The sequence below is a fragment of the Hylaeus anthracinus genome, unplaced genomic scaffold (assembly GCF_026225885.1).
Source record: "Hylaeus anthracinus isolate JK02 unplaced genomic scaffold, UHH_iyHylAnth1.0_haploid 11994, whole genome shotgun sequence".
In the NCBI taxonomy this organism is placed as follows: Eukaryota; Metazoa; Arthropoda; class Insecta; order Hymenoptera; family Colletidae; genus Hylaeus; species Hylaeus anthracinus.
This window is the reverse complement of record NW_026534341.1, coordinates 10,807,108-10,832,552: the sequence shown is the minus strand read 5'-3', so window position 1 is coordinate 10,832,552 and position 25,445 is coordinate 10,807,108. Positions and strand designations below refer to the sequence as shown.

At 40.7% G+C, this 25,445-nt stretch overlaps 1 protein-coding gene across 12 annotated transcripts in view; it reads left to right on the top strand.

Annotated features, from left to right (window-relative positions):
* The window catches only part of LOC128888529 (uncharacterized), a 382,487-nt gene that overhangs the window by 323,821 nt on the left and 33,221 nt on the right, over positions 1–25,445 (top strand). For all 12 annotated transcript variants that reach the window (XR_008460283.1, XR_008460284.1, XM_054145475.1 and 9 more), the window contains exon 6: positions 11,134–11,267. Coding sequence is in view for 10 of the 12 variants with exons in the window: in XM_054145475.1 (XP_054001450.1) it covers positions 11,134–11,267 (134 nt within the window). In the remaining 2 variants the exon portion in view is untranslated. The remainder of the gene's footprint in view (positions 1–11,133; positions 11,268–25,445) is intronic.

The window sequence follows — 25,445 nt, the reverse complement described above, 5'->3', positions numbered from 1 at the left end:
TGTTTTATTCCAAATAAGTGTTTCATTAGAAATATGTACGTATGTATATAGATATAAATATATATGTATGTAAATAGATTCTACACGTTTATATACTCGTAATGAAAAATTTATTTGAAAACATCAAATTTATTATATAATTTGAACAAATTTCTTTAATAGACATAGAGGGTACGAATATTTATAGGACTATATATAATGTCTTCGATAACCAATAACAATATTGACGATTGGTGACAGGACCTTCAACCTAAAATATCAAAGTAAATGCAAGTTGTCTGCAGGAATAAAAGAACTCAATCCACAGAGGGGATTAAATAAATTTCTTCGATAGACACGAAGGGTACGAATACTTACGTGCCTGACTCTATACCCCATAAAAGCAGCGATGTAAAAGAACCCAATAAGTGTCTTTCCCCCGTCAGAATATTACAGCATAAAGCAACAAAACCGCGTTACGCTATCAGTTTTGCCCGTGGCGCAATGGGGCGGGTAATTTGTTGCCGTCGCCAGCGGATTTCCCTGGCAGAGAGTCGCCCGTTCCTCGAACTTGTTTGGATATTCGTCTCGCGCCATAAACGATAATCGGGAGAAAAGTTCCAACGGGAGGTCTAAGCGCCACGGAGACATAACCGTTGCCGTGCTTGCGAAATCGTCGCGCGAGTTTCGCGACTCGTGGAGGGAACTTTTTCATGCCCCCACTTTGGAAAGCCAATTTCCAACGATCGCGGAAGAAGTTGTCCAATAATCGGGACTCTCGTCTCCTCTTCTTCCGCGATGGAGTTCCAAAGCGGAGAAGCGTTCGACGTTTAAACGGTGTTGCTCGCGGACGTAAAAATTCCACCGTTGGGAATCTTTCCGCGTGACTCGACCGCAGAATCGAAAACCCAGGCATTCTGGCTGCCGAGCACGTATGTTTAAGAATCGACGGAAATAAATTATTCGATGGAGGCGAATTTTCACCTAGAACATTGTTCGAGTAAGGAAAGTATTTTTATTGTTAGAGGTGGGGTTAATTTTTTGATTGGTACAAAGGGTGGGGGTTGTTTGGTTTTATCCCTTTGAGGTACACGATTTAGAAGAGCAGTACAAATTCAAGCTACATAGAGTTACAATCGCGTTAGTTATTCAGCTTCGGATACTTGGACTTGTGAAATAATGTATTCATACGTTTTTAGTAAATGTTGTTTCGCTTAATTAAGGATTTCTTAATTAATTAACTTTTTTAATTGCATGTTACATTCACTTCCACGTTCAGACCAATTGTACGTGGTCCTCTTCAAGGTAAACGTTCTAGAAATTCTATATTATAAAATACCATAATATATAAACGTAAATATATGCACATAATATAACTAAATGTAAAATAATATAAAATATCGCAATACATAAAATTAAATAAAATAGCGCCGTATCAAAAAGCAATATAAAAACAAAAAACAAGAAGAAGGAAAGTTAAAGATGCAAAATATTAAAAACCCAATTACAAAGCGTAGAAATCTCCATCATAAATTCCAATTCACTTCTCGATATGGAATAAATTTTAAACGAGCCCTTTCGATAAATACTCATAGCCTCGGAATAATCCAAACGCTTGGCCAAGCTGACTTTCAATTCAGAAGACGTTTAAAACGCGAAGGCGCCGATCTGAGGCGATACAGACAGGGAACGGAAGGAAAGGGTGAAAAAAGGTAACGAGAAAATTCATGGGCCATTTAAGCTCTCCCGCAGGTATCAACGCGTAGATATCTGCGCTCGTGAGAGACACCCATTCACCACGCGCTTTCCGCGCCGATGAATGAAGCATTCATACGCCTCGCGTCCGTAAAACTCGGAGTTTACTTTGATGATCTGGATCGCGCCCCGTGCAGCTCGAACACACTTCGTCGATTCGCGTCGATGCGCTCGTTTCCTCCGGCCTCCATTGTCGAGCCGTAATGAAAACCGAGCAGAAATCGAAATACCGTTGAAAGGAGCGTTATATTATTGGCTGGCATAGGTTTTGTCTTTGTTGTGCTACATTTCTATGGAGCAGTGTTTCTCAAGCTTACCTTTATTCGTGGCCCACATCGTGGTTTCATTTGTTTCAACATCTTCGATACACATAGGCGCCCCTGTTTAATTAATCCCTTTCTTATTAGCTAAAGTAAAGTGAACATTGAAATGTCGAATAGTGGTAGACTTTACAGTCTTGGAGGCAACCATGGATTTAATTTTCACTTTTAACCCTTTGCACTCCAAATTTTCTGATTTCAGTACAGCCTCACCCGACATAGGATCGCAAAGGGTTCAGTACCAAGTGTAGAAATTAATTCCTAAGTAACTTAACTTAAACCGCTGCAAATAAATGATAAACAGTTTTTCGTCTCTTTATGATAAAGTCGATGAGAAGTTCGATGAGAGATTTCCTTATTCATCGTTCGTTATTCGACTAAACTTTTGCCCATCCCTGTTCGCGATAATTCTAGATATTCTCGTTTATCTGAAAAATGAAAGCAGCGACATTTTACCAAGAATCCCTGAAGTTTCGTGCGCCGCGACGATCAGCGTCGCCGTGGTATTATTTAAGGCCACTTTCGCGAGGACTTATCGTCGCGAATGAGGCTGATAAAGGCCACGCTTCGGCGAAAATGCGCGTCGTTACACAGAACCGCGTATTAAGTATGATAACGTGGATGTTGTTTCGTGAGGCGATGTTACACCTTAATCGAGCAAAACCATGAGGAAATCGACGCTCTGGTTGTGCTCGAGAAAATCGTTCGATGGCGCACCAATTTCTTTGGTATGCGCTGTGAATGGTTGCGCGATGGCGTTTCCGGTATCGCCAGAAGAAACGTTCGAGGATCGTTGACGGTGGTACGCGAAGAATGCAACGACTTTGCTAGAACGACCATGGAAGAGCGAATCGTTTTATTTTCTCTTTTTTCAACGAGGGATGCTTTTATTTCACTTTGTATATCTAGGAGAGTGGTGAGGCAATATGGTTGACAATTTTTCGTAGATGTTCGTGGAAGCATAACTGGTCTCTGAGTATAAAATTATTGTTGATAGGAATATTAATAGGAATAGAATTTAATTAGAGAGGCTTGATATTATTTTTGAGGGAAAATTAAAATGCCAATAAGCATTGCTTTAATTCTAAAAAGTATATCGAATATGACTACAATTTTTAATAAATATTTTTGATAGAAGCATAACTAGTCTCTGGTGAAAAGAAAGCAATCATAAGAAAATGAACAGAAATAAAATTCGATCGGAATACTCTCTATTAAAACAGCAAAAACGTGACAATCGTCACGTTCGACATTTACCAATCGAATAATTATTAACGAGTTTTAACAACGGACAGAACTGCTTGTCAGAACTAAACGATTACACGCCGTGACAATAAGACGATCGAAAAGAAAATGGACCGCAAAACCAGAAGAGAAAGGCGACCGGCAACCGCCGGGACGAACAGGCAAGATATTAATGCGTGCAACGACCCGACACTATTCGTATTCGCATAACGAGCCAAGCCTAATCGTACCCAGAAGCGGCGGAGACTTGGAAAACACCGTGAGGGTCACACTCGACGCTAATCGAGGATCGACTCGCTGTTATCGCAGCTGCGTTGCGAATTTTCGCACGGATAGGCAAGCTCGGTGGGATCCGAGCGACCATTGGCAAACAACTATGGCAAGATCGATTCGTGGAACGGAAAAGTACACAGGGCTCGTGTTGCATCGGTGGTGTCCAGGTTGAGAGGCGCTAATTATACTGTTTGCACGGTTCCCTCCCCCGCGATTCTAATCGTTTGTCGTGGTTACCCTTCACTGGCCAGTGTTTGTTGCCAGTTTTAACGTGATTTCTAATTCTGGTGACGGCATTCTTCTATTCTCTGCTTTTTTACCACGGTCCAGTGGTGTAACTGAATGAGGAAGAGTATAGAGGGAAATTGAGGAATGATACTTTGTTTAGGAACGTGACAGATATGTTTTAAAGGGTTAGGTAGGATTAGTATAATTTTTGAGGATCTTATTTGTGTAGATTATTAAAATTTCACGGTGCAGATTTAATTTAGGTTACATTCTTGTAAAAATAGATCAATTTTATCCGTTAGTAGTAGGTCCTGAATATTTTTACACTTATTTTCAATTATTACAAAGCAAATAAGTTGGATCCATGTATGTTGGACGTCTTGTTAAAATTACTCAATCGCCAGCAGTGCTTTTGCTACAACTTTTAATTTGATTAAAATAGAGAAACGAGTACAGTCCTGGTAACATTTATTAAATTGTCGACAGTTCTTAGTTCTCATAGCTGTATGATTGATAAATTGGTCGATATGCAACTCGTGGTAGCCTAGATATCGAGCTATACACTGTCCTCCTTAGGCTACTACTTTCAACATTTCGCTAAGTTTACACAATGTAGTGGCGTCAGAACAGGCTACATAATTTTCTCGAACAGAGCATTTCACCTAAGAAGGATAGATTTCTAAAGAAACCTAAATACGTAAAATAAATCTTTATTGTTAGATTCTTCTTCTTCGGGTTTCGATTAATATTTATATAATATATCATAATTCATATAACGATGAGCATTAAATGTTATCTCAATAATAGATAACAAAATTTTGGTTGTCCTAGCAAAAAGCCTATTGATACCTAAACCCAAAATGTTCACTCAATCTTAAATTATCTTTAAATTCTAAACATTTCATCTCGGAAACAAGACATGCAACACCCCTACCGCAAATCATTGATAACAATAAACATTTCCATCACTATACAGATCCACAAAAAGAATCCTTTCTCACAAAAATCGAAGCCCGCTCCATTCTATCAAACCAACCCCTAAATAACGATAAATACCAAAGCGCTCCAAAAATATTCTCTCACCCAACATTCCGCGCTCTAATCGTCGAATGCTGGTTACGTAATATCGCAAGGGGTGGCTAATTGCCACTGAGAAGGCTCGTAATAAAGCGACTAAAGGACGAATGACTAACACATTCACGGTCCCTTCGCACCACCCCTGCGATTCTGGAAGGTGCGAAGCCTGCAAGATTTATCGCGACTCCTAGTCAGCGACGAGTGGCGAGGATCAGCGGCACGTGACCCAGCTATCAATCCCGTGGATCCAAGGAGCGCGTTCACCTGCCTTTCCAGCTTCTCCTTTCCCTTTCCGGATGCCACCGAAGCACATGGAACCGCTGGAAATCCGTTCGAGGGCAAGGAATTCGTCGATGGTGAATTATTGAGACGCCGCTCCGCGATGGTCCAAAACGCGGGGGAGTAACGGCTCGCGGACGATATCGCTCGCAGTTGTTCATTAATTATTTGTTGCTCGATCACGCAACCCCTCTGATTCTCCCCTTCTGCTAACTCGATGACGTCGATTGGCCGACGTACAGAGGCCTTCTTGCAGCTTCCTCGCCGCGCACGTGCTTCGAATGATACGCACGCGTGCCCACTGAGTCATCCTTAGGGCCTCGGGGCACCACGGTGCACTGCCCGCCCGAAAAAAAAACCCAGGAATATTAATAGGAGAAGGTGAAAGGACGGTCTGAACGGGAAATGCACCAGGTGCGACTGTGGAAGCTACCTTTGGGAGGGCAGAATTTTTTTTTTTTTGACGAAGGTAGAAATTAGTGAGTGGATGAATTATAGGGTGTTTTTGGAATTAATTGCTAGCTGAAATTGATGCAATTTTTGATTGTTTGGTTTGTGAAATTCTTGGGAAGATCATAGAGAGCGACAAAAGATTTTCTGAACTGATGTAGTAAATCAATTTCAAATCCTTGAGTTGTTTTCGTGGTGATTTCTGAGGTATTAATAGGTAGATATTGAAATTTGGTAGACTATGAATATAAAACAATTTAGGAAAACTGATAATTAATAGTGAACCTCGTGGATACCTCAATTTTCATACTCAAAGAGGAAACTTCTGATATATTCTTCAATTTTGAAATTAACGTTAATAATTTTACTTTAAAAATTCTCAAAACTTTTCAACAAATATCCAGTCCTGTATCTTAAGAAACAAACGTTCAAATATTTCAGGATTCCTATAAAAAAATTCCTACAAAGAATTTTCCCAAATTAAATTAACGAAGTGCACCAATAAAACTTAAATCCAAATTCTAAATTTTTCTTTAAAATTACACACTTTAAGTCTCACAAACGTTACCACAAAATTGCCTCTCCTTTCAATTCCTCTCTTCTCCTCTCCTTCGACATTAAAAAAATTCAGAATACTAGGAGGTTGAAAATGAAGAGATAAGAACAAAGGCCGTCGAAACGCTTTGGGAAGATTTGCGACAATCGACGAGCGAATCCTTTCGAGATGGGTTCACCGTTGAATCTTGTTACGAGCGTAAATTTTTCACACGATGCACGTGTCACGGATGAAACTCACGTGCGACCATCGATCGACGTGGGTCCCCCTACACGCTGGTTGTGTAAGCGATGCTGTCCGTTTTAGAATATGTTAAGCCTCCCCTCTCGGGTGGCTTAACACGACTACCGAACTATCGAATTTTGTTTTTTTGTTTCGACGGTTCGACGACTGAGAAAATACAACGTGGAATTATTCATTCGAAACCGATTATTATCGGCGCCGACAGTTGTACGCTCGCAACGATATTATTTATTCGCGGAATCTTCTCTTTGCTTTTAACCGTTTCGCGCGTTTGGTATTGTGCGCGATTAAACGCGTAAAATAAACGAAAATTATAGAATTTGCAACGCCAAGTGATGTGTTTTCGTTCAAATTTATTAAACAAACGCTCGATTCGAAATCATCGTATTAAACGAGACGCAGTTTTGTATTAAACACACGTTTCGGAATTATTCTTTGCGAGTAATTGAATTATTATTCCTTTATAAATATGTAGATTGTTAATTAATTGTAAATAGCTGTACTAAAATGTTTTCCCAACGGCCCTTTCGGATTTTGTCGTTTAATCAGACGTAAATTGTGTTGGAATACGTTATTAAAATAATCAAAATTTACTTATGAAAAGCTCTCGTAAATTTAGTTATGTTAAAAATTCAGGGATTAGCATACCTCAAAGATACTACTTAACTCAGCCTAAAAGTTAGTCGATATATTGGAAAGAAAGCTTCTCCAAGTATAATATTTAATTACAACATTAACTAAATTGAAAGTTCTCTTCTGGCGGATGATAGCAAATAAAAGAGCCATAATTTTTGCATGAATATTCAATAACGAGAGTGGTCTGCGCGTAATTCCAAGAGGTGGTAGCGAAAGGGGTGAAAATAATGGAATCACTAGTGAAAACAACTTAACCGCGTGAGGCATCCTGCGAGTGAAAGCGAATGAAAGAGATCGGATTGATCGTTGAAGTGAATTAGAACGTTCGATGATTGAAATCCGCGGAGTGATGTTGATGAGTACTAGAGAGGATGGACATAGGTGGAATCACTTGACTCGAATGATTAAATAATAGAAACAGTCTAGCGCGCGGGTTTCGAATCGAAGGGAATAAAAGAAAATGAAAAGCAAGAGAGGGACGTCCCGTTGGCGAGGAATTCAATTCTTCCGGCTTTAACTTTATCTTTTTCCCTTCGCACGTAAGTGAAACTTTAACGTTATCTCGTTCGGGGACAGAGTTTCAAACAAAAGCAATCTTTTAGTCGAAAGACGGGCTCGATGTTACGATTCATTCCTATGTATTTTGGCGGAGAATAAAATTCAAATACAATAAATAAGAAATATAGAGGGTAGTATAATTTTATGAACTGCTTTCAATAATAGATTGAGCAGAAGGATTTTCTTTGGAATTTTTGAAGTTTGAGAAGAACTTTATTAATAATCCACTGTAAGCGAATACTATTTTTGATAAGGGAAAATAGGTAGAGTACTTTTTCATATATTCAAAGCTGAAAGTTGAAACTTCTTGTTTTTTATTTGTAATAATTTGGAGATTTAGAGATGACTCAAGCCTATGAATACACATGTTATGTGATATTACTAGATCGCGGATCTTTATGCAAAATAAAATCTTCGCGAACGTGCCTACAAAAATTGAACCTAAATAGGAATTTATTTTATTCTGCACATATTCTAACATGAACTTTACTTTCAATCTTTTTTATATTCTTGCATATTGTTTTGCATTTTGTAGTTTCTTGTACATTCAAATTTCCTATAAATGCATAAAGATCCGCAGTCTAGATATTGCCAATATTTAAAAATCGAAATAACAACATGATAAATCGAAAACCCTACTACAAACTAACTCGATATAGCTCTCTGAATAGAAGAATTATTAGACAAGCGTGTAATATCTTTGATTTCTAAATATTTCTTTATTCGGAGAAGCTCTTTGGACGTCCATAAAAGTAATTGAAGGTCTCCGCGGAAGGCAAGCTGCGGAAAAGTGCGGAGGAATTCCTTTTAACCTTCCACGCATCCGCATCCATTCAAATCCTCGTCTAGAAAGCGAAAGTTCCAAAGTCAAACGCGACAACTTCCTCGACCCTCGAGCAGGCTTCCACAGCAATCCTCCCTCGCCCGGCGTTTCGTCGACTCGCAATTCGCAAAGAAGGACAAGAAGATCGCATTACAGCTCCGACAGGGAGTAGCAACTCCCCTAGAAAAGAAGAATGGCGGGCCGGGGTGGTGGAGAACGTTCGTCGGGATTTAAGGCTCCATAAATCCGTGAGGACCATCCCTTAAGCCCTCCGTGCGGTGGTCAGTCGGCTTTTACCAGATTGTATTCCGCGATATCTTTCGTCCAGACTCTCGCCTAAACGCCTTTCACCTGGCTCTCTTTAATAGAGCGCCTCTCGATTGCAACGACCTTGAACAGCGGTTAATTCCCTGGCTCCTCGAAGAGAGAACCGATATATAAAGTTTCCTTGAACATTGAATCCTTAGAGGGGGATCGAGGAAATTGTAAAATGAAATTTATGTATCTTTACTAGCTTTAGGTAGTCATAAACAGAATTGGATTTGAGCAGACTAATGAGGAGCATTAAAGTCTCCAAGGGTTTTGAAAAATTGTTCTGTGTAGGCTAAAATTCTTAAGGTATTTTTATATATTTTAAAAATTTAATACTAAACTTCAACTTTTTCAATCTTTCTACAAATACATTCAGTCATTTGTGTAGCTTCAAAGTGTAACAAATTTGTAAACAAGCATATAAATTCAATGCTTGGGAGAACCACCAATACTTTCCAATATTTGTATTCCCTCTACAATAATTTTAAATGGCTCTACTCCCTTTTCAATAAATTTCAAAGTAACTACACTAAAAATATCAATAACGATTTCACAAATTTTCTATGAACAATTCAAGTTTGAAGAGTCCCATTTCCTAAAGTCTTTAATTACATAATGAAACGAGCTTCGTGGAAGACTTCAGTAATTTTGGAGCGCGTCATTTTGCATCGACAGGACGTCCCGTCGAACAGTGGGAACACGTGACACTGCCAGACACAGGCGTTTGGGGCCACGTTTTCAAACTCAATCAGTTTTTCCATCGGCTTTTAAAAATAGAAATAAAATCGTTACACGAACGAGTATTAAGATATACGATAAAAATTGCGTCGAATAATTCTCCGCGAACCAATTTATTTTTGTTCCAACGCGGAAAAAGGCGAGATTAATCCGACCGTGGTATCAATATGAGAGCGTATCGGATTCTACATTGAATCGGCGTGGGAGAGTCGGTGAATTATACATGCACGGAGATGAATCGTATACAATTTACGTCGGTGGTAACCAAATTTTTTAATAGGCACACTGAAACAGTAACAAAACTTTAAAAATGAAAAATATCCAGTAATCTGCAATTTCGAAATAAAAATAAAAGGACCTAAAAGTTGAATCATCAAGGTATCACTAACGATGTAAAAACAGAGTAGACTAAATTCTATAAATTTATATATTTATATATAGCGTATTAATTACAATTTTTGTTAAATAACGTTCAGCAACACCTAAACTACATTCGATAAATTCATGAATTCAGCATTGTATTAATTACAATTTGTATTGAGCAACCTTCAACAGCACCGACGCCTAAAAATAAAGCTTAAACACTTTGCAGTGTAATAAATGTTTAAATGGCCTTCGCCCATTCTCTCCGATTCGACCCCGTAAAAAATCTCGTTCCCAGTCGACGTGGAATTCGCAGTGGCGCTTTTTAGAACGAATCCTGGACGGATGTAACGTAACCGGAAGCCAGAGCCACGGGAGGGCCCCCGTTATCGTTGCAGATCGCAGCGTTTTCCTGACAGGAAGGGAATCGTAAATAGCACGTATGTATTTGCCCGGAAGAGTCCTGAGCGAAGTTTTATTTGCTCGTTAAGCTCCTCTTTTTTTTTACGATTCATTTCGCGTCCCGTCGGACGTCCCCCCGCGGCAATAAAACTGGAAGCTCATGCTCGCCCGAGCTGAAAAGCGTCGACAATGTCTCGATAAAGTTCGACGGACTCCCGTGGAAGTTCAAGGAATGAAAAGAGCGTTGGAAATTATCGCGTCGACGGGGGGAAAGCGAATTCGCATAACTCGATGAACATCTGCGAAAAGGAAGATGTGCTGGGTGCATCGAGGGAAGATCAATGATCCTTGAAAAGCTAGAAATTTGCATCTGAATAAGACGAAATGGCGAGCACGAGCTCCTGGGTGTGGGTATGGAGGGCACTGGGACGTTTCACGATTACGCAGGGGTAAACTAGTCCGATTGAACTGAATTGAATTTGTGCGAGAAGGGAGGCGTATGAGAAATATTAATATGAGAGATTAATATGACACAGAGTTTGGAAGACATGTTAGTCCACTAAAAATTTAAACTAAACAGTGAGATGCTAAATGAAGCCAAATAATATATCTTAAATGGCTGAGAACCACTGTGAGACTAGAGTATGTTGTTCTCCAAGAAAAACCCTCTCGTTTGAGCAGCATGAAGGCATACGTTCAGACAAGAATAATTTACTTGAGAACGACTGGTTTTTTGACCAAATTAATTTTATTCGAATATATGCTTCTATGGTACTCGAACGAGAGCCTGATTCGAGAGCTCGATAATTGAACGAACAATTACGAATTTGCGCACGAGTCCAGCAGTTATTTAAATGCATATTTAACTAACCAGACAATTGGTGTGTTTGTTGCAGAGAGAAGCTACGCAACGAGATGTGGAACGCGAACGACGACAACGAATGGAGGCCGAAGCTCGGGTACGCGAGGCTACGGCTGAAGCTGAAAGAGCACGTTCCAGAGTCCATCACCTTCAGAGAGAATTGGCCAGGTAAGAAGTGTGGAATAATAATGTGTGCTGTGCGAAAATAATATGCTTAAAACTGCGCAGATTTCAAGTACAGATTAAAAGAAAAGAATACTTTAACGCACTAAAAAAGTAAAGATACATTCAGCATATCAAGAAAATGTAAATATTAAGAGCTAATATCTTCGACTCGATTATATCTGGTGTTGTCTGTAGCCACCGAATGATTTCCCTCTCGTATTTCTAAAAATGCCAGTTACTAGAATTAAATGATAGAGAACCACTATGAAGTTTAAATATGTTGATCTCCAAGTGAAATCCTTTCGTTTGAGTATCATCAAGACGTACTTCTAAACAAAAATAATTTAGTTGAACGGACAATGATTCTCCACCAAATCATGTTTGTTCGAAAGTACGTCATCATGGTACTCAAACGAAAAACCTTCTCTTGTAGATCAACATGCTTCAACTTCGTATTGATTGTCAACCATCTAACTAAAATCTATCTAATTAAAATTATTCGTGCCGTATAAATGACAGAGTAAAGAAATGTTCGCGTCAAATAACCACTGAGCGTGGACAATTTTGTAAAACTTGGCTAAAAAAAAATCCTGGCGCGATTCATTCCAGGTTCTATTGGTGGATCAATTACTCTTTCAATTTCCCAGTCTCGACTACGGTATTTGCACAATGGGTTTCAATTTAATTAAATCCTGGCACGGTCATATAGTGAAAACACTCGGAGTCATTGGTATGGAAAAATATATGGAATACATATCGCGAGAGAGAGAGAGAGGGTCGGATTAAAAGCGTGCGCGTTCGTTCGTCGATCGCGCATAATGGCGCGCACGGAATCAATCAATTTCAAACAATTTCGAGCCCTCTCGACGTTTTTTGCTCGACGCCGCCCAACGATGACTGACTTTAGCCAGTTTACAAAAATCAGTCAATATCACGTGGCCAAATGTGAGATCTTCTTGAATGAAATTAACCAAGGTAAAATAAGGATAGGCTCAGGATAGTAGCTTCTAGTAGGATGAAAGTTTTCATGCTATTCTCATTTGTGTTTTCAGTTGAAACATTTCGGTATCGACAAATGACAGTAATATTAATAATATCAGTAGGTATTTATTGAACCAAGGATATAAACACAAGTGGAATTAAATATTTGGTGAACAGAACAAGAAAATTAATTCAACTTTTAATTTAACTTTCGTTTAATTATTTCATTAATTCGCGTTATTCTATCATAAATCAAACTTGAACTCAATTGTGGTGCAGATTATGTGTGTCAACGTAGCAGCGTCAGTGGAGTGTGAAGGGTTAATGTACAAAGATAAAAATAATGTAGAAGAAAAACAATAATAGAGGTGCGTTATGGTACAAAGACGAAAGGTGCACCGATATACTGTTATCAGAGAGTGTTCTACGTTTAGATGTCCTGATGCAAGAGGTGCCTTTAGGAATTTATGAAATATTTGATTATTCAATGAATTGTTTAACGTCAGAAGCGGAAGTTTTTTTCCCAGAATCTTCGCAGAATCTGCCTTCAGTATGTAAATATTCATAAAATGAGGACCCAAATCAAACACCAGTCGACGACTGATCCAGGTTCGACGCAAGCTCCCGTCAATCCTCTATCAATTCTGTAGCAGGTACCCTAAGGCGTAATATAAGCGAAACAACTTCCCCGTCGACCTGTCTTCCTTCAGCAACGATCAAATTTCAGGAAACGCGCTCGCCAGAAGATTACAAATCAGGGCTCTACGAAAACGAGAAGGTTGATTCCTTCCTGTCACTGTTTATCAGTTTCTCCTATTCAGTTCCATTCTACTCCTTCCTGGGATTACTCACTTTGTTGGTCTTCAATTCAAGCTCAAATTTTTTCGATAATATCCTAGACACGCAACATGTAGTATAAGTTCAAAGTATTCAATATTTATAAAATGTTGCAAATATTCTAAACTTTTAAAATGTAATATATTTTTAAGAATATTTACTACAATTAACGTAAATATTAAGAGCTTGTTTCTTCGACATAATTATATCTGGTGTTGTCTCTAGCTTCCGAATGATTCTTTGTTTGTATTACTAGAAATGCCAAAGTTACTATAGTTAAATAATAGAGGACCACTATGAAATTTAAATACGTTGATCTCCAAGTGAAACCCTCTCGTTTGTGTACCATGAAGACGTACTTCCAAACAAAAATGATTTCGTTGAGGGGACAGTGATTCTCCACCAAAATCATATTTGTTCGAAAATCATGTTTGTCTTCATGGTATTCAAATGGAAGGTCTTCTCTTGTACAATGTATCAACTTCGTCCAAGGTTGATGGATTTAAATAAAATTTTATATTAAACCTTCTTATAATAAGGTCTAAGAAACACGTAAAAAATTGAGCTCGATGGATGCAATTCCATGGCAAAATATGACCAATGATGTGAGTGACCCTATAAATTCTTAACATAGTGTATCAAAAAGTAATTTTGGAATTACATTGCAAAACAGTACTTGTCAAACCTTACCAATTCCTTCTGTTATTATATTTTTCCCCCCTCTTTCCTTCTTCTTTCTTTAAATCTTCCTCTCTTCTCCCTATACCTTATTTGATCCCGATCCAAAGAAAATGGTAAAAAAAACCATACAAAAATGTACTCCCCGCCCATTTCCGCGTGTTCCGCGTGGTCGTCAGGCCAGGAAAAGAGAACCCAGGCTTGTAAATCGATGCGGTTGCCAAACATCCGGCAATAATTCGAGGCGCTTGTCCAGCATCGATTTCTCCTTCCTTTGCTTCCCCGCTCTCTATCGTCCTCTCGCTCTTCATGGTTAGGGCTTGCGAAAATCGCTTATTTCACCGAGCCGCAGACAGCACTTTATTTTCCGTGCAGCCGCCTCGCTGGAAAAGTATCGACGCGATATAACGTATAAATAATGAGACCGCGTTTCCCACGCAATAACTAGCGGATTTCATGGTAAATCATCGATATTGGCATTCTTCCAATAACGTATCGCGACCAGGAGGTGGCCAGCCCCGCGGATATATTATCAGGGTGTATCGAGGTAGCCGAGATTACAATCCTCCACCCCCGGCCCCGTGTCCTTGCATCCGGCGCGAGGATCGAACGCGATGGATCGTGGAAATTCTGCCTTGGTTACGTTTGCACCTCCACGGTTACGTTTCCGTCCGTTCAATTCGACCGTGTTGCGTGGATCAGCGGGATTTGTTAATCGAACGTTTCGCGGATCTCTGTGTTTGTCCGATGACGAAGCATTCGCACGGTTTCTGCGAGATCCTCGTGGCTTAAACAAGAGTTGGAACGCCTGTAGCAGCAGGGATCGATGGCGTGGACTTTGCAATCGTGGGGATTTTTTACAGGGGAGAGGTTTCGATGATGGAACTCTCGATAGTTAATGTGTATTTGTAGTGTGTTGTTGAGGTAGTCGGGGTTTTCAAGAATTTCGAAGTCGTTTAATTATTCAAAGTTCAAGGTATTAGGTATTTTTCACTACTCAAGATCATCGTTTCATCTAAACATTCGAGCCTTTCAAAATGTGCTATACTTCCTAAATATTCAAGACCTTCAACATGCACCATTTTCTCTATATTCTTAAGTCAACGTAAGCTCTAAGTACTCCAGATCCTTAAAATGGTATATTTGCTCGCTATCCAAGACTTCTTAGTACACAGCTGCATAAAAATTCACAGAGAAAAGCCCTCAACTAAAATCTGATATGTTCAGCAAGATGTTGAATCAATTAAAAGCTCTCTTTCATTCTTCGGAAACGTATCAGGGCGAAATGTGCGACCTGCGGCGAAGAGGTCGATAACAATTCCTACATATTGGTTCTTCCCCAGCGACAAATCTCGCCGTCGAAAATGACACCCAGCGGATATATTACAACGGATATTGGAAGGTAGAGCTGCGACATTAAATCGTAAGAGGTCGTTCGAATCGCTAAAGGATTATATTCACGGGAGAGCAGTATAGTCGGCGACTGCACCGAAAGCTGTTCCAGATAAATCTTCGTTTCGAGGCTACTGTAAAAGGGAACGACGCGTTTTGCATCGTGCCGCTATGAATACTTCATACAGGTTGAGTAATGGGAAATATGGTCTAGCTTGTATCTCATTTATCGGGTTAGAATGAGACCTCCGGCTAAGGGGATTGGTAGATACGAGGCTGTGCCTTAGATTATGTATTTATACATATTTTGGTTCCTGTTTGTGCATTCTATTGCAAGGAGCAAGAAAGACTGTGTACACTAAATGCATCGTATGGAGAAAGAAGGGTAATATACTAAATGTATTGCAAGGAACAAAAAAGATTGTACATCAAATGTATCGCATGGAGGAAGGATCACGTAGCAAATATACTGTAACAAGCATAACAGATTATACGTCAAATACATTGTGAGAAACAAGAAAAATAATATACCAAATGTATTATGGGAAGCAAGAAAGATGACATACTAAATGTATTGTAGGGATCAGGAAAGATCGTATTAATTTTCTGACTGTTCTCCAGTCACCCAGCGGTCTCGCGTTGCTTCCATTGTCACGAAACAATGCTATCGAAGAAACTTAGTCCAGAACGGCGATTCCTCTCAGAATATTTTTCCATCCAGAATGGGATTGCCTGCCCTGATTGCGAGTTTCCTCCGGCGTCGCCATAAATTAGAATCGCGTCCAAGTCGAGGTCTTACTGTACTTCCAATGCATCCTCGGTCGTACATGCAACCGTAACAATCATAATTCCAGTCCTTCCGTTTCTTCCATCGTTCCATGCAATAAAAGAATGCCTGGAAACGGTCCATTAACAATGCTTATCGGCTCCTTATTTTACGCCTGGCGGCATGTAACTCGATGTAACGGCTGGCAGCAATTTATGGTCCCATAGTGCAGCACTTGCCGCGGAAGATTAGAGAAATCGATTTCTTCGCTTTCCCTCTTCCACGCGCGTAACTATAAATCTATGCAAAGGTAGGGAAAAAAATGGTTGGAGCATCGTTCGCGTTATCCGCTAATAAACGCACCTGGCTGGGAGAATCGACCAGGACTTCGAGCATGGCACAAGGGACACATTCAATTTAAATGAACGCATTTTCAACATACAATATACGCTTGAATTTGTTCTTTTTTTTACGTATAATATATAGACATAAAAATCTGATCTGTGATTTTAAGTATACCTCAAGGAAAACATTATTCAATGGATACTGTTCCAACATATGATACATGGTTGAATTTGTTTCTCGATCTACAATATCGGCAACATCACAAAATATGGCCTTCAAAAATGTTATCTTACATCTTTTCTTACCGTCAGAAACATCTATACAAAATGAAGGCAAGTTGAACGCAACTATACAACGTCCTATACATTAAATAATATCAATGATCAACACATGCATCTGGTTATACGGGACTAGACGGAATAAAGAAGTCAGCGACGAGAATAAAGAAAGCATCGAGAGCCTCCCACGCCGCATTTGTCCCGCGAGTAAATTCCAGAAGGAGATTCTCAGCCAGCGTGCGGCAAGGTTCGCCGACAAAAAAAGCTTGCCAAACTCAGATGCGTGGTTCGCGTGTATCGAGGCTACCCAAAGCAGACAAGCGAGAGAGCACGTTGAACCGGAGCCACGCGATCCCCCCTCGACGAGTCACGTCCAACGCATCTCGGAAGCAGGACATGGTCGATCCCGCGAGGGGGTTGCCCGTGGCATTCTGCCACGAGAAACGAGACGCCGCGGCGCATTGTGCGTTGAAACGACAAAAGCACCGATGCGCTTCTCACGGGCCCGTGGCTCGCGCGAGGGGGGCCACACAGACGACCCCATGACCGTGCTGAGGCTGCGAGTGTCGCGCGTGGCACGATCTCGCGTGATGGTAATGCCAGCGACAATCGAGGGGCTGCGAGTCGCGGTGTGGCAACAAACAGGAAAAAAGAAATATTCAGGCTGTGGGAAATTGCGGTATTTTCAATGATAAGACTCGTGGGAATTTTTGGGGGTATGGAGCGTCGAGGATGCTGTGGTAGGATGAAAGGTTTTGGGGTAGTTGGAATGTACAGGTAATGTTTTTTTAGGTTTAGTTTAGGTGTATTGAATTGTGGAATGGAGGAGTAGGCAATTTCTATTTTTGAAATTTTCTTTTAGTACGAGGTTTCATTTTCAGTGACTGGAATTTTGTAGTATTCGTTTATTGCGATTTATTGTTTATTTAAATGAATTCTAAGACCAAGTAAATTATTAAGACGTCTTTCAGAAAATGTTTAACTCGTTTTATTGTCGACGCAGTCTCGACGGTGGGAGATGTAATTCCGTCGATAAGGGCGCGGAAGCGTTTCACGTTGGCCCGTCTCCTGGCTTGTAAGCATGTCTCCGACGATTCCTGCGCGACGCCCATCCCCAGACGGGGAAACGAATTTTTATCGCGAAGCCCATTTGGCACCGGTATCGTATTTCCCGCAGCCAATAACCCTCCGAGGCCGGAATGGTATGCATTATATCGTGGAAGTTTGAATTTTATCAAAAAACTTCTTGGCCCCCTGCCGGACAATAACGTTACATCGATTGGATTATTCATAAGTTCGTTCCATGGTTGGATAGTCTCTCAGGATCATTTACAATATCTTCCATTCACATTTTATTGAACAGTGTTATTTTCGTTGTAGTGTTGTGGTAGAACTTTGGACTTGGCTGGAACCAAGCAAATTATTTGATTAATTAAAGTTACGCAATTGTTAACAATACGTTTGCTACTAGATCTAATTTAGAGTATGTAATATACTCTAATTATTAGGGTAAGATTGAGACTAATTGCATTGACAAATGGAAGTCCCTTGCTTCGAGGATATCTAAGATATAGTGCCATTTAACAGATGTGTTAAACTAGTTCGTCTTCTTTCTGGAATAACTCTGTTGTTAAACAATACGTTTGTTATAAATTCTGACAATTATTAAGACAACATTAAGGCTAATTACATTGGCAAATGAGTCTGCCCCTTGCTTCGAAGATGTCAACAATACAGTGACTACGAGTACAACGAATTCGTAACAAAGAGTGTAAGATACAGTCACATTTGAAATATAAATTACGAGGAAGACAGGATTAAAATTACACTCGGTACAGGTACATTCCTTGACACTGAAAGAGAATAACGTCGAAAAAAGAGGAGCCAGGGAAGAGTGAAAGTTGGAAGCAAGCGAAAAGCAGACAATAGGATTCCGGCGAATCCAAAAAAAAGAAGGATGATAAAGTGTAAACGTTTGCCGAATGAACGCTAGCGTTAAATTTTACGGAATGAGAATCAAAGAAGAGGACAAATGGAGGAGACACAAAAGAAGGAAAATAAAACACGAGGAGAGAGACGGGAGTTGGGGTAAAGTCAAGCGACACAAAGGAAGGGAAAGTGTTAAAACAGAGAACGGTGAAAAGACAAACAACTGCAAGACAAAGGAGAGGCTGGAAAACGAAACGAATGAAAAGAAGAACGAGGGTGAGAGAGACGCGGAAGAATAGCGGGGGATGAAAAAAAGAACAGGCTGGAGACTAGGGAAAGAGGGAGAAAGTATTAAGGGGATAGTCTGCTCTGAGGGGGCGCCAAGTTTTGGAGTTCCGTGCATATTAATTAAACGAAAAGCATAACTCATATCGATTTCAAATTTTTTATACAATTTTCGTGATGCATTATCGATCGTTCATTCTACGGTTACAGGCTATCGTAACGAAAAACATAAGAAGAAGAAGGACAAACATAACAAATCATTAGAATTAAAAACATATAGTAAATGATTGATGGTTGATTTTACTTGAAATTCAACACACGCGTAAAGTAAATGTTTCTCTGTATACTAAGATAGGTATCTTTTGAAACTATTTGTTCACCAATTAAAGAAGCAACCAAGAAAAAAAGATTCCAATAGCAGCAAGCATTTTTCAAGCCATCGAAAATCTGCATAACTCCCTTAAATCGTCACAGCTGTTGCACGGCCGTGCGAGGCGTTATTTGGCGGACATGCTGTCGCCGTTTAAGAGACGATCAGAAAGTCGAAAGTTTGCCACGCAATTACTGGGCCTGAGTGTGTATTAATGGCGGAGAATGAAGATCGAAACGTGCACGCGGCGGGTCTCCCCTTCTGGCACAGTGCGCGATGACATTTCGTGCAGCCCGTTCATAAATTGCGGCCGTGCACACGGCGAACGTACTTAGTCGAGAAATTACGGAAATTAATTATCGTTGATTCACGCGTCGCGACTTGACTCTACGCCATACTGCACGCGCAGGCGTTCATTATCTCCCGCTTATTCGCCTCTTTTTGAAGATGAAAACGAAAGATACAGGCGTCACTCTCGTGGAATCTCGAGGTGGAGTTTCGTGAAAAGGTATCGCGAATAATATTCAAAAAATACTTGCATTCTTTTGTAAAACGTGAAACCATAACGACATACGCGCAATATAAACACGTTCCAATTAAATCGCGTAACATGCGTTGAAGTATTGATCACATTGAATTACACGCGGGCCCAATCGAACGTGTTTGAACGGAATTAATAATTAGCGCGATCAGACATTAATTTAATTCCCCTGTCACTCTGGGTTCGTACGCCGCAACGGTCAGTTGACTCCAAAACATATGAGGGGTACTTTGTTATTTAATTCCATGATTAATCACAGGACATACTTACCGCGAAGATCGCGTAGCGGTAATAGAAAACAAAGTGGTTGCAAACTACTTCACTATTTCTTACTACACTTCATCTTCGATATATACTACTTTCACACACGATTAAACTTTGACACAATTAAACTTTTACGCAAAGGTCCTCCACACTCCCTACTTGTTTTCAGTTTCATTTCAGACGATGTGTTTCCCCTTTGCACCTCAATGTCTCTATGAATCAAAGAATTCCAGAACTCCTATCCTATCCTCTCTGTCAATCATCAAGCATAGTTTTCGAGCAGCAACAATTCAAGTTTCCCATCAGCGACAAGAAATAACGGCGTAGATGGGATCTCTTCTGGTAATGAGAAACTTACACGAGGGTACGAGAGACACGAGCGTGGAAATACCAACGAGGATGGGCGAACGTGTCGCGTTAACCGGCGCGATTATTCATTCAGGACAGAAAACCGTCAGCCGGTATATCCGGCCGGTTGTAATGCATCATGTTGCGTTATATTCACCGAAACAAAAATGTCCGCTGACCGTACACGCATTCTGGTCGCGTGTTACGCGCTGCGTGAGCCGTTGTCTCCCCTTCTTCCTGGAACGAGCAGCGCGAGGAATTCACCTGGCGGCGTGGATTGATCCTTCAACCCGTTCGAAGGGTCTTCTCCCTTTTGGTAGATCAGGATCTATCTTGGGAAGGGTCCAAGATGGATAGTAGATTTGTTTTTTGCAGTCTAGCCGCGAATCTTCGTTGAGCAAACGAGGGTTGATGTTTTTATGGCTATTTATTTCGGGAGATGAAGATTGAATCCTAGACGAGAGGAAGGAGAAGATCGTTTGCTACATGGGTGAAGGAAAAACTGAGGCAGGAAGTGTGGATCCTTGAGGATTAATTAAAAGTTAGCTGGTAGAGACAGGGTTGAAGATGCTGTATCGTTTGCTAAGGGGAGGTTTTATATTTGAAGAGAGAATCACTTATATTTGGATACTGTAGAGATTATAGAAACAGCAGCTCTTTGAAAAATAGAGTTGAGATTCTAAGATGTTAAAATTTTGGAGTTCTAGAGTTCTAAAGTCTTAGGATTCTAGAATGTTAAAATTTTGGGATTCTAGAATTCTGGTGTCTTGGAGTTCTAGACTCCTGATATAAGCAGTATAAAGATTCTGTAATTTTAGAGTGTTCAGGTATTAACATTCTTGCGTTCGGGTTTTCTGGATTTCAGTTCTGAAATTCTAATGTCTCAAACTTCCAGAGAACCACTAGTTTTCTCTTCAGCAGCATTTTCTTATTCGAAAGGTAGAACCCGTGTTTTGTGAGAGGAAACTTTCAACCAAGCTCACTTGTGAGATCAGCCATTTACTAATCGAGATACTAACCAAAGTTTGAACAGTCGCCTGCGAGTCGGAGAATTCAGAATGAACATTTAAACCAAACCAAAGTTTAACAAGCGCCTCAAGGTAGTGTTGGTAGCGTCTAGAGGTTGGATAAGTGAGTGGCAGGAGTAAGATCAGGCAAGTATCGTTTAAGCTTATCCACCTGAAATCCCGAAATGTTATTTAACTTGTGCAACCTCTGTGCTACTTCGCTACATACAAGATGTTCGTAAAACATGCCCAAAATTCAAAATTCTAGAATCCTAAAAATTTTAACATCTAAGAACTTCAAGACTCCAAAGCTTTAAAACCCTCAAGACTCCAACACTCTAAATAAACTAACCCCCCAACCCTCCACCCCAAAAATGTTCAAATAAATTCCATCAACTGCACTCACCCCCATGACCTCCAAACAGATCCAAACCTCGCCTACAAATCAGTTTCACTTAAAAGCTCTTTAATCGCCCGTCATTCACCATCACCTCGGCGGACTAACCGTTAAACGGTGTCTTAGGGAACAAACTCACGATGGAATTCCAGGTCGCAGGGTCTCGCGAGCCCGTAAAAAAGTCGCCGGAGCTATAATTTCGTTTAAAGGTGCAATGAAACAGCATAGATTTATCGGATATGACGTCCCGTCGGGATGTTCAGGTGATTTGAGAGACGTAGGGAACGCTTCGAAACGGGCGGTGCCGTTATTGCTGTCTGTAGACGTGTAGACTGTCATTTCCGTCGGTAACGTGGCAGATACAACAGTTGTGCCGCGGCTGTTATCGGTTTTTCACCAGATACCAGTCGCAATTGATCGTAATACGCCTTCCACTTTACGATTTTCGTGAATCTCTGACTCCAGTTTACGTTCGATGCAACGCCCGAAGGCTTTGGACGAGTGCTCTGGAATCGCGGAGATAAAGCGGTATTACGCGAAACGTGGCGTCCCCTCCGTCCCGCCATCGTTCTTTATAGGCACTAAAACGCGAGTTAGAATTCGTATTAGTGACAAACGGCGTACACCGCATCTCTAACGTCAGAGCTGATGAAATTTCCCGCGTTGCAACGCTATGTAAATCGACGTGCACGAGGACGGTTCATATAGCACGAGTGAAACGTACCGTTAACTCGAGCAACACGACGGTAAGCAACGACGTTCTCGGAATTCTCAGTGTCAAGGTGCCAGGGAGTCGTCGAATACGAAAGCAACGAGTCCGGAGTCTGGTTTTGGGATAGTTAGAACGTATAGGTGGTGTTCTTTGAGGTTTAGTTTAGGTGTATTGAACTGTAGAATGGGGGGTAGGCGACTTCTATTTTTGAAATTTCCTCTGAGTATGTATTATGAGGTTTCATTTTTAGTGAAGGGAATTTTTTAATATTTGCTTATTTATTCTACTATGTTTCTCGGAGACTGCGATTGCAGAGTGAAAATACCCAGTGGGCTAATACTGTAATGAGGTCGCAATGGTGTCAATTCTAATATAATAATTCTTATGAAAGATAGAACATTCACAGAGCATCTAACTATCATAACTAGCACAGAAACTACCCCTAAAGATGTCGCGATGTCATGGATCCACATGCAGTGTAAATCGATAAAATACCGTTCCAATCTTTTCTCTCATGAAGTCGCAACGAATGAATCAACCACCCCGTCTCTGTATGGCAGGAAGACATTATCTCTCGGATAAAATACGCGCTGGCCAGCGAGGGGGACAGGGAGGGGAATGTAAATTTAAAGGAGCCCACGGTAGACGCAGCGTTAAATCACTCATGACATCGATCCGCACCCTTTTCTCGAAACAATGTTACCAAGCCCGTGTGGTCGTGGTACGAGCTCGGCCAAGCAGAAGTGAACACGGAATTTGTCTCCGTCCTCGTCTCTCTCGCTTCCCTTTCGCCCTAACCCTTTCCGCGCGAGGCCAAAACTACGCCTCAGGGATGACAATCGCGGAAAGTTTGCCGTGCGACGATATCCGTATTCGGCGGGCAAGGAATTACCAGAAACACTTGACAAACATGAAACCATTGTCTAGACGATACCTGTCGGACGAAGACGTCCAATAGAACGGAGTCTCGTTAAAATGCGGCTAGGAACTCGCCGAACAGCTACAGGAGCTTGAAATTGCTCGCGAATCGAGCAGACTCTGGCAATCTCGCAACCTGGTTATTTATCCCTGACGAGTTTGTGTACCTTGCCAGGTTCAGTTTTGTTAATTACCGACTGGAGAACGTGGATATGTTGTAGATAGAGTAGGTGAGTCAAATCATGCAAATCTAATAACTCATTCTTAAACTTCGCACACGAGACATCCATATTGAAATTCTAACACCAGATTCCTAATCCGAGGATCCAAAAATCCTCATGCTCCAGATTTCCTTGAAATCATAAAATTGTTCCACCTCTGGCTAGCCATTTAGAATTCTGCCCTACTATTCGAAGAATGTTGGAAGTGGGGGAACCTCGTCGTTCCAGAGGTGAAACACCTCGAAGCTCCGGAGTCATCTCGTTCGCTCGATCCAAGCAGAGTCACGCGCGGACGAACGCGCTTAACAGGCTGTTAGGTAATTTCCGCTGGCCTGGCAGGGTGGTATGTTTGCCCGTGATTTTAAAGCGGCGCCAAACGAGAGTTCGTTGCACGGTTCGCTTCGACAGGTTCGTGGAGAGGACATCGAACGCGTCGCGTCTCGTATCGTCGCGACGCGACCACCCGATCGATTTCTTCTCGAGGCGTCCGTTCGTCGCGATTCCAATCGCTCAGACCGATTAAGGTTGTTTGGGTACATTTTACAATAAAACCGAATTTATATATAATCTTTAGCTTTATATATAAAAATAATATATTTCAAGGAGTAAGTGATCGCAGGTGAACAATTATATTTCCTAAAATAATGTTGTTATGTTATATTAATATTGGAATACCAGGTACGTTCATTCATTCATTCATTCATTTACTTAAAGTGCGTAACTTCTTATACAAAGTTATTGCACTACTGCTTACTTATTAGCTTATTACTAGCTTATTTCCATTCTTCTTATCATCGTCTTACATGACTCCTGCATTGTTTTAATATTGTTTGCAGTATCTCTTACTCGGAGTAAGTTACTTCTCATCTATTGGGGCCCGCTGGCTCCCCTCTAGCTTGGGTACCTCGGGGTTGCTAAGCCCATACTGTAGCTACAAACACCGCTACAGCCCCTGAGGGTTACCAGGTATGTATCGGAATTCTGAGGAAATTTTACATCTTGGTATTAGAAGAACATGATATGCCAAGAGGTGGCACGAGAAATTCATGGTACGTATCAAATTTTAGTCAGAATTTTACTCCTGGTATCAGGAGAACGTGATATGCGACGAGATGGCACGAGAAATTCATGGTACGTATGAAATTCTGGCGGAAATTTGACATTTTTGTATCAGGAGCACAGGATGTGCGAAGAGGTGGAGGCTTTGCGCCTACAAGCACGCTACCGGCCCGATATATCTGTAAGTATAGGTTGCCTGATTCAAGGGGCATATTTTCGGTACGTATCGAAATTCTGGCCGATTTTACATCTTGGTATCAGGAGAACATGATGTGATATGAGAAGAGGTGGCACGAGGAATTTATGGTATGTAACGAAATTCTAAGGAATTTTACATTTTGGTATCAGGAGAACATGATATGCGAAGAGGTGGCACGTTTGCGCCTATGAGCAGGCAATCGGCCCGACATGTAACTATAGGTTGTCAGATTTTATATCTTCGTATCAGGAGAACATGATATGAGAAAAGGTGGCACGAGGAATTCATGGTACGTATCGAAATTTTGGTCTAATTTTACTCCTGGTATCAGGAGCACATGATATGCAAACAGGTGGCACGAGAAATACATGGTACGTATCGAAATTCTAAGGAAATTCCCTTCATTTCCTTGCACATTTCTCTTTAATTTCCTTTCATTTCTGTGACATTTCCTGGTACATTTTCCTATCATTTCCCTTCATTATCTTACACATTTCCCTTTAATTTCCCTACATTTCCTGGTATATTTCCCTTTAGTTTCCCTCCATTCCTTGGTATATTTCCCTTTAATTTCCCTTCATGTTCTTACACATTTTCCTTTACTTCCCCTTCATTTCCTGGTATATTTCCCTTTAATTTCCCTCCATTTCCTGA